This window comes from Gossypium arboreum, chromosome 10 (assembly GCF_025698485.1).
Source record: "Gossypium arboreum isolate Shixiya-1 chromosome 10, ASM2569848v2, whole genome shotgun sequence".
NCBI lineage: Eukaryota > Viridiplantae > Streptophyta > Magnoliopsida > Malvales > Malvaceae > Gossypium > Gossypium arboreum.
The window spans coordinates 21,008,041-21,018,527 of record NC_069079.1 but is presented as its reverse complement, the minus strand read 5'-3'; the positions used below and the strand labels follow the sequence as shown (position 1 = coordinate 21,018,527).

Below are 10,487 nucleotides of genomic sequence, written 5' to 3'. Positions count from 1 at the left end.
AGATAGGGTTGATTATGTGCTTAGATATTGTTGATAGTGAAATCATACTTTGTTCTCTTGCAATGACGGTAATGTGACGTCTTAAAGACAATTAGATAATCAATGATTCTGAATTTCCATGTGCATTCTATGTATTTGTAGCAAAGATATGGTCTAGTATGAGGTTTACTAGGCTTAAGTCTGTCCATAGTAAAAAGTGGAAGGTTCGTTAGGTGTATGGTTCATGGGCTCAATTAGGTTTGTTAAGCATCAGTGAGGAACACATGTAGGGATACATGCTAGAAGTACAACATAAGCATTTTTAAAACACATGAATTAAATCATAAACAATCATACGCATATCATATAAACAACTTGGGTATGTCATATTAAAAAAGCAAACAATGTAATTGAAATTTAAGAAGACTATTTCTCCTCTTTTATTTTGTTTACATGTCAAATCCAAGCCATTCGTGCAATAAGTACACATGCAATAGCAATTTGACTCATGAGTTTTAAATATGCTTTACTTTATATTTGAGTTGGAGTTTAATGTACAAACTAATGACAAGGTTGATAGAATTACTTGATTGATACAATACCAATACTTTAAGGACTCAATTAAAATAATTTAAAATTTAAGGACCAAATTAAAATTTGGATAATATTTTGGGATGTTTGAGGAAATTAACCTTAAACTATAATTTACTTGTGTCCGCGCTTCCCCTACCTTCCTTCCTTCCTTCTATATCTTTGAAAAGCAATACTTTATAAAAAGGTAATTGAACTCTTTTTTTTTTTTGGTTCCTTCCAAACAATGCCTTGTCACGTCCCTTCCCATTCCATTTCCATGTGCCTACTACTACTGATAGCTCCACCACCACTGCCAAACCCCCATTTCAATCACTAGGGTTTTCAATTTGTATTTAATTAATTTATTTTCTGTACGTCTTAGGAAAATAATTAAAGAACGAAAAACTTTTTTTCCCCAATTTTTAATATGGAAAATTGTCAACAAGTAGAATCCGCCATAGCTATGTTGAAACCTTGTGGTGATGTTAGGGATAAAGGTAATAGTTTGAATCGCGATCAATGCCAGGAGGTTCCGGATTTGGACGATTCGCAAAAGCTCGTTGGAAAATCAGACGTGGCGGTTAATGGAGTCAAAGTTGTTGAGATGAGCGTGAGGAAGCGCCGGCGGGGAAGGCCGCCTAGGAATCAGGCGACGGTCGTTTCATCATCGGCGCCTCCGCCTCAAAGGAACAATAACGATGAAGAAGATGTTTGTTTTATATGCTTCGATGGCGGGAGTCTCGTGCTTTGTGATCGCCGGTGAGTTTGGAGATTTTGCTGCTTTTATCTTGTTTTTGTCTCTCTTTTTTTTGTTTGGTTGATCAGAAAATGTAGGAAAATGGAAGAGAATTTTAGTTAGGTGGCCGAGATTAAGGTAAAATCTAGAGCGTGAGCTGAAAATTTATTAACCTTTTGTTCAATCTTGCTTATCATAGTTTTTATTTAGGCGAATTTAAACTGGAGTTAATTTCAGTGAAATATGGAAGTTCTATGCCGATTCCTTTAATTTTCAGTTTATTTGTTGATACTGGTAATTCATATATTGAAATTCATGATCTTCTTCTTTTGGCAACTAAAATTTGGTGTAGTTTTAATCTTCATCTGTTTATTCTGGCTCATATATTCTTTTTGTCCTTTTTCTTTTTTCATTTGTGTTGTATACTATTGCTGATTATATTGGATTTTACGGTCAGAGGCTGTCCTAAGGCATACCATCCAACCTGTATCAAAAGGGATGAGGCGTTCTTTAATTCAAAGGTGAAATGGTACTGTGGTAAGTTGCATTTTAGTTACTTCTTGTAAGTCTTGTCATTTTCATTTAAGTTTAATTAATATAACCACTGGAAAGTGCCATTGCTTGTGTTAGCATTATCTAGATTAATATTACACTTTGCTTGCTTTGCAGATATTTATCTGCTATTTTGTTGTACCGTTGGCACATGCATGTCATAGGGTAGCTTCCCTGTTTGATGTTGGTTTGGATTCTTTGTTCTCGTGTAGTTATTGGATCTATTATATTTATCTTAATTATGGTATGATATGATATGATATGATACAATTAACACTTGCATATTGAATGGTGGCTTCTCATGTCTGCCATTGACTTGGATTCCCTCTTCTGGAGTAGTTATTACTTTACTTTTTCATCTTAATCATGATATCTTACTGTCTCCATGTGCATATTGAATGGTTATTATGCTAACATTTTTATTTCAATTATTAGGAATGATTAAGTTATTTATTCCATTATTTTTCTGGTGTTCTACTTGTGTATTTCAGGGTGGCACATATGTAGCACTTGTCAGAAGGCTTCATATTATATGTGCTATATGTGTACATATTCCTTGTGCAAGGATTGCACTAAAGATGCTGATTATGTGAACGTAAGAGGAAATAAAGGATTTTGTGGATTGTGCATGAGAACTGTAATGCTGATTGAAAACACTGCCTTAGGAACTAAGGAAATGGTATGATTAACTATGCCTTATACAATTTATTTCTTTTTGAATGTGTCTTAGCTTTTTTCAATTAATTTGTAAGTATTGTAATTGGCATTTTCAGATTGCTGAAGACTGAAGAGATTTTGTCTACCTTAAAAGCCTTTTAATTTATGATGTGCAGGTTCAAGTGGATTTTGATGATCAAACTAGTTGGGAGTATCTCTTCAAGGTGTATTGGACTTTGTTGAAAGAGAAGCTATCATTAAGTTTAGACGAGATTATTAAAGCTAAAAATCCCTGGAAAGAAATTGCTAGCATGGAAAGGCCTTTTGAAGACCTAGGAGCTAGTTATTCGAAGAGAAGAAAAACGATGAAACAGAGGAAGTTTTTGAACAAAGTTGAATCTCCTGAAGGCACAACTGGGGCTGGTGAGAAGGGACACACAAAAGAATATCCTTCGTTGCTTGATAGGAAGGAAAAGGAGCTGGCCTCTCCACTAAAGGGAGGTGATGTCTTGAGTGATATTGGAAGCAGAGAAACTAGCATAGCAGTTCATTCTACAGAAATGGAGTTATCTGTAAATAAGATTGAGACAGATAAAATATGGCATTATCAAGATCGCCTTGGGAAAATTCAAGGGCCATTTCCTATGGCAATGTTACGTAGATGGAGCATGAGTGGTCATTTCCCACCTGGTTTGAGAATATGGAGAGCAAGTGAAAGGCAAGAGGACTCCACCCTCTTAACTGATGCTTTGGATGGGCGGTACAGCCAAGTGCAACAACTGTTTCATAACAGCTGTGTACCAACTGAGGACGAAAGGGATGGAGATGTTAGGGAGAGTTGGGATCTGAATGTGGATCAGGTGGAAAGTAAACAAGTAGAAGGGGCCTTGAACTCAATGCAGAATAATGCGAATGGTCATTGTTGTGGTAACAATGAATCTGCAAAGAGCAAAGAATTGGGCTCTCAATCTTCTTGCACCACTCCCGTACATGCGGTCACTTCCAGTACAGTACAAACAGGAAGTCCTGTGCCACATTGGGAGCCTCTGAAGGGTGATAATTACTTCCCTGGCCAGCCTCGAGTGAGTAGTTTACTTCCCTCATCTACATTATCTGCAAAACTTTGTGAAACGCAGTCTCTTCAAGTTATCAGAGGTCATGGGGTTGAAAATTGGGACCGTGGTTCCATTAACATTAACGAAAATTTGAACGAGACCTCTGAAGGTCAAATTATTGCTGGAAATGTGAAGCAAGAAGATAGTGAGGGAAAATCTGGCAAATCTTGTGGGCAAAGCTGGAGATCACCTTTAAATGATGCTTCAAATGGATGGGATTCCAATTGTGGTCTCATTTCTCTGGCTAGGGTTCTTGAAGCAGCAGAGCACAATCATGATATTGATTTCCCAGACCTTCCTACCTCAATATCAAAGTTGAACCACAAAGACTTAGAACCCCAGGCTACTAAAAGCAAACAGTCTCTTTCTTCAAGTGCTCATCATCAGGATTCAGGTCCTAGTTGGAGCACAGCTTCTAGTCTAGTGGGTAATGGACCACAGCTTTCTGAAGCAGCTGGTGAATGGGGTGGGTATTCCTCCACCCCAGCGAAACCTTCTGTGGAGGAATGGGACTCTGATCTTGTGCCCAACTCTTCTCTGAAACAAACTAACTTGGGAAGTGATCATGCTGCTACTCCAACTTCTGGAACCGGCCAAATGGCACATTCTTCTCCCACAGATCCTGCAGAAAATGCATCTGGTTGGGATTCAATTGTTCCTGAACCTAATGAGTATTCTTTTGGTGATGAGTCAGTTTCTGATCTCTTGGCTGAAGTTGAAGCAATGGAGTCTCTTAATGGATTGGCGTCACCTACATCAAGTTTACGCTATGACAGAAAGTTGGTTCACAGTGCTGAACCTGATTGTTTTTGTCCTGTAGGAGGATTTAGCCCCGCACCTGATCCAGGAAAAAATGATGCTTTGAGCTCAACAAATGATCTAGGAATGCCATCTGGGTCTACTTTGACCAATGAGCCAATTGGGGTCTCTCGGTCTGAAGTTCATGATGCTTGGAAGAGTTCTGGTGGGCATTCTTCCACTAGTGCTGATATGGATGAAGATAAATGGCCCAGCGATGCCTCTGTTAACCGATATGAAGCTGGTTCAGACATGCAGGTTCCTGCCCCACCAGCAGCATGGTGCATGGCTGCTATAGACACCACTTGGAGAGCAGGTCGAGAAACTACAGGAACCAACTGGGAAGCCATTCAGGGAACTCCAATTTTTCATTCTGGAGGTTTAGGTCAAGGAATGAGGAGTATCAGTTGGGGAAACAGTCAGGGAACATTCCAGGACAATGGAAGCATCAACTCAGGCACTTATTGGGGAAGCCAACAGAGGTATGTCAGTTCAAGAGGTCCTGATTTTCAGGCCAAAGATTCAAGTTATAGTAGGGATAGGATCTTAATGCATAGGCACTCAAACTACGGTGGCCCTCCTCTGAATGGAGTCGATACCTTCAGAGCTCCACCCAAAGGGCTACGGATTTGTAAATTTTATGAACGGGGAGACTGCAAGAAGGGAGCATCGTGTAGTTGTTGGCACCCTTGGTAAGGTAAAGCACAGCAATTCTGTGCATTGACTGTTAGTTTATTCTCAAAATTTAAACCGTGAGCTGTAACACTAGTGTATCATTCATTATTCAAGTCAGGCACGATAACAATACCATAAGATTCTACGCTTATAAACAAATAAAACAATACCTTACCTGTGGCAAAGTAGGTAGCCTAAGCGTTAGATTTTCTAATTTTGTGTATTTTATTGTATTATATAAGTTTTGACATTTATGGGTACAAGGAATTGATTCTTATGCCAAAGGTGAGTGGATTAGTAGAATATTTAGTGTCTATATACCCTTTGAAGTTCTGCTTCATGCCATCAAGCTGCTGCTTCTTCATTTCCTTAACCATTCCAACCTCTGCTTATTACTTATCACTATGTTAATTTTCAACTTGTTTATATCATTGCAAAATATGACACTGAAAATTATGAATAAGAGTTCTTTTTTAGATCTTAGATTTCTTCCACGTGTTTCATAACATAGACTCCTATAAACATTTCTCTTTTTTTTTCATTAAATATACTTTTACAATTTCAAAAAAATCCACTAAAATTAATTTAATTTACACTAAATGTCTTAATTTTGAAAGAAATAATTGAAAATAAAAATAATGTTTTAAAAGTAATGAAAATAAAAAAAGTGAAAAATAGTCAACAGTGAAATATTAAATTATTAGATAAAATAAATAAAGCATAAAATTAATTTATAAAATTAAAATAATTGAATAGTTTAAACACAAAATAAAATAATTAATTATATACGGTTTAATTTTTATTTTTAAAAACAAGAAGTTTGTTTGGTATTAATTACTAACCAATAATATCTAACAAAAGATAAAAAAATACTCTAAATATTTTTGAGATACTTCTAACTTATCAATGTTGACAATGTTCATTTAATTTAAATCAATATAAGTAATTATTAGATGATAGATATAATATCTCAAAACAATACGGTAAAATAACATTCGCAAGTATATTAAAATCAAATAATAATAATCTATCAAAAAATCAAATAATAATAAAAGTATCAAACATAAAATAATCATAATATTTGGAAATATAAAATACTATACTTATTTCTACTCATAACCTTTTTCTAACCCTTAAATTAGAGAGAAAATGTGCCTAAGCGCGCTCAAACCTACGTCTTACTCATAGATGCAATAGTAACATCCCAACTAAGTTAAAGCTCAATACATCTATTTATAGTCCTAAATCATAATTTTAATTATTATATAACTATAATTCTAATTAAGTGATAATTAATCTAAAATAATAAGTATAATTTAGTATGGACTCAAAATCCAATGATGTAATAATAGCTCTAACACTAATAATAAAAGATTAGTAATAAAATAATGATTAAGACATGCTATAAGTTCATATACTCTTTATAAATTTAAAATTTAGTTTATGTACTTTTATTTTTAGGAATTTAGTCCTCTACTTTTCAAATTATAAAATTCAACTTCAACTGTTAGCACCGTTAAAATTATTTTATTAAATTCAAGTTCATTACAACATCATTTTTTAGTTACAGTGCTACCAAGTAAGTATTTTTTTTATTTCAAAACGTCACACATACAAATTTAACAACAAAAAATTAACATCGTTAACAATTAAATATGAATTTTAAAACTAAAAAGTAGATGGAGTACTTCTTAAAAATAAAAGTATATAGACTAAATTTTAAATTTGTGAAGAGTACAAGAGCCTATGACACGTTATAACGTAAAATAATTATAATTATAATTATTTTATAATAACATTAATTATCGAAAAGCTATGTAAAAACTATCAACTAGTTTTATTTGATAATAAAATTATATATCAGCAATTTATCCATCTATCCTATAATATAATATAATATAATATAATATAATATAATATAGCAAGTTACATCAACTATATATGCTATAAGTGACACATCTATGTTTTTTTTTCTGTTTTTCATTTTCTTTAAAAAAAATTTAAGTCTCACTTAAAAAAACATTTAATTCTTCAAAATTCAACTTAATAATTTATTTTTGTATATTTGGATGAATAATAAAAATTCAAATCGTTAGATTGTATAAAATGAATTAAAATTCAATATTTTCTCAATTCTAAAATTCATTTATTTAATATTATGTTTGGCCTACAAACTATAAATCATCCCATGAAAAAGAAAAAAACATTAATATAGGTTTTATTATAAAAAAACAGTAAAATAAATAATTATTAAAAAATATTGTTACTTTATGGAATCAAATAGTCACCAAAGTTACTTAGGGGCTGGAATAGTAACACCAGTCACGCACCAATTAGAGAGCATACCTAATCTGATTGCATGGATGATTAGTGTAATCATAAATATATAAACTAGAAACACAAATATTAAAATTGTGTCATATCTATATATTTTTCATTTAATTAAATACTAAATTAATCAGATAATTTATTATTTTATTTAATTTAAATATTTATTTATATTTATATTTGTAATATTATCTATTTTAAATTCTAATTTTCAAGTAAAATTTTTAAAATTAATTATCACATTTTTTAAAAAGTATCTTAAAATTACGTAAATTATCTATTCATTAAAATTTATCATTATTTTGAAATATTTCAAAAATAATTATTATATTTATATTATAGTAAATATTTAATTAAATTATTAGATTTTTAAATTTCGGATAAATATTTAATTAGATAATTTATGTATTTAATTTAACTTAAATTATTTCTATATTATCTATATTATTATTTATTTTAAATTTTAAATTAAACATAAAAACTCTAAAAATTAAATAGCAGATTTTTAAAAGAAATATTTTTAAATTACTTAATTTATATTTTATCATTAATTTAAAATAATTTTATAATTTAATATTATCTTATATAAAAATAAATTTGAATAAGCAAATATTTAAAAATAATGTATTTAAATATTAAAACTTGACATCATTCACACTAACTACAAAAGCACCAATGCATTGATATGAGAGTTTTTTTGTTCAATGAAGAAAGCAAAACATAATTCGAAGAATGAATATTAATGGGTTTGTGAAAATAAAATGCCTAAATTTTTTTTTTAAAAGTAAATAAATTTATTTTGTTGGTTTTTAAGGATAAAATACAATTTTAATTAGAGAAGTTAATTACAATGGAGAAAGCCTGCATGGTGTTCGCCTTTGCCTGCTACTGCTAATTTAGAAGCCTTATTTTCATTTATTTTTATCCAAATAAAAATGCTCTTCTTACACAACAAAACAAATATTTAAGAAATCTTCAACAAAAAGTCTTTTTTATTCCGAAAAGAAAATCTTTATTAAAAAAAAAAAAAAAACCAAAAACAACCTTTCTCACCTCACCTCCTCCTTTTTCTTCGTCAGTGTTGCCCTGTTTTCATTGTGTACCAGCTGCCATTAAAGGACTAGACTGGATATTGTTTCAGTTTGGGTTCCCTTTAAAAGAGTGAACAAACGAGGCGGTTCTTTGGCACTGCATAGAGTCGAGTTGCCCGAGGTGCAGTGAGTCCAAACACATCACTCATGTCCAACTCACTCCGCTTCATCCCATCAGGCAACTCCCACGTAAAACAGTGCAGCAAGTGAGCCACTGCCAAATCAAGCGTATATAACCCTAGTTGCATGCCCGGGCACGACCTCCGACCCGACCCGAACGGAATGAACTCGAAGTTGCTTCCTTTGAAGTCCGGCATATCTTCCTTCATGAACCTCCTTGGCTTAAAACTCTCAGCATCTTCCCATGATTTCTTATCCCTCCCAATGGCCCAGGCGTTGATCATCACGCGCGACTTCCCCGGAATTCGATACCCCGCCACTATTGCCTCCTCTGCCGTCTCGTGGAGCAAGAGCGGAATCGGCGGGTGAAGCCTCAGCGTTTCCTTGAGGCAGCACTTTAGGAAAGGTAGTTTATCAAGATCGGATTCTTCCACACGGCGGTCGAGGCCCACCACCTCCGCCAGTTCCCGTTGGACTCTCTTCATATCCTCGGGACTTCTCATCAACTCCGTCAATGCCCACTCAATCGCCGATGCCACCGTCTCCGTCCCACCGAACATCACATCCATAATAATTGCTTTAATGTTATCCCTGGTGACTCTGATTGAATTAAGATCCTCCGATTCGTTTACTTGAGGTTCTTCACTGTAAAACGCAAGCAATTCATCAACCATGTCAGGGTCATAATATTCACCGGCGCCGCCGTTAACCTTTGTCTTCCTCTTCTGGATATGATCATCGATAATGGTATCAATGAACTTGTCTAACGCATGACGAGCCTTCTCAAGCCTAGAGTTGAGTCCCTGAGGATCAACCCAACCGAGCCAAGGGATGCAATCAGCAATATTAAAAGCACCAAAAAGCTTGGAAAACTCCTGCAAGATCTTGATAAATTCGTCTTGCCCTTCTTGGGAACTGGACCCAAAAGCTGCCCTGTAAGTAATATTCTTCGTAAGGTTAAAGATCAACTCACCCACATTCACAGCCTTCCCCGTATTAGCCGACACAGCTCTGACAAGCTTCTCCACTTCATCCCTTACAGACTCCCATGATTCAGCTCTTTTCCTACTAAAAAGCTTCATTACACAAAGCTTCCTCATCTGTCTCCAGAAGGGTCCGTAATGGGCAAAGGCCATGTCAGCCCTGTTGTAAGTTAAATAGCTGATGGCAATGGTGGCTGGCCTGTTGGAGAATATATTGTCTTGAACCTGAAGCACTTGGCGAGCCATTTCGGGATTGGAAATAGCCACCATATGCAAATACCCCATCCTGAGGTGAAATATGCCACCATATTTTTGAGCGAGTTTGGCGAGTCCACGATGAGTTAACTGCTCCATCATCATCATGTTGCCGATGATCGGCAACCCTTTGGGTCCTGGAGGAAATGGTTTTTTTCGAAACCGAGAAATGATACGCAGAAGGAGTAGGAAAGGGATGACGAAAAGAAATGCCATTGGCAATGGTTCCATGGTTTGTAGTTTTAGGGACATGAAATGTTATAAAGTTGCTAGTTTTATGTCATGAATTATGGGGTTTTTATAGAGGTTTTTGTCCAAGACCCTTAAGCTGGAGAGATAATTTGTTTACAGGCCAATCAAATTTGTACGTTATTTTATAAAGGCAAAACAACTTAATTGCCGAAATAGGGTTTGAGTTATTCAAAGTTTATCAAAAACCTGTTCATATCTATTAAGGTCATAGCTTAAGATTTGTAAGTTAACATAATTTCTTTCCCAGTAAGCCAAAATTTTTTGAAATCAAATCATAAAGTTTTGCTCCTAAATCTTGGTGTCAGTCACTATTGTCATATAGAGTTGTATATTAATAAAACTTGGGCCTAAGAATAGGATGCAATACCATACA

General features: G+C 34.2%; 2 protein-coding genes across 3 annotated transcripts; one reads left to right on the top strand and one right to left on the bottom strand.

Annotated features, from left to right (window-relative positions):
* Positions 1 to 707: 707 nt before the first annotated feature.
* Positions 708 to 5,388, top strand: LOC108489687 (zinc finger CCCH domain-containing protein 44-like). Of its 2 annotated transcripts, XM_053019938.1 has the most exons (5): positions 708 to 757; positions 1,079 to 1,311; positions 1,746 to 1,825; positions 2,332 to 2,519; positions 2,674 to 5,388. In XM_053019938.1, the coding sequence occupies exons 2-5, from the start codon at positions 1,157 to 1,159 to the stop codon at positions 5,104 to 5,106; spliced, it is 2,856 nt and encodes a 951-aa protein (XP_052875898.1). In that variant the 5' UTR covers positions 708 to 757; positions 1,079 to 1,156; the 3' UTR covers positions 5,107 to 5,388. The 2 variants fall into 2 exon arrangements, with proteins under 2 accessions (XP_052875898.1, XP_017649874.1); XM_017794385.2 differs by having other exon boundaries at positions 708 to 1,311.
* A 3,025-nt stretch (positions 5,389 to 8,413) lies between these two features.
* Positions 8,414 to 10,127, bottom strand: LOC108488911 (cytochrome P450 84A1-like). Its single transcript, XM_017793186.2, has one exon. The coding sequence runs from the start codon at positions 10,112 to 10,114 to the stop codon at positions 8,567 to 8,569; it is 1,548 nt and encodes a 515-aa protein (XP_017648675.1). The 5' UTR covers positions 10,115 to 10,127; the 3' UTR covers positions 8,414 to 8,566.
* Positions 10,128 to 10,487: the final 360 nt, after the last annotated feature.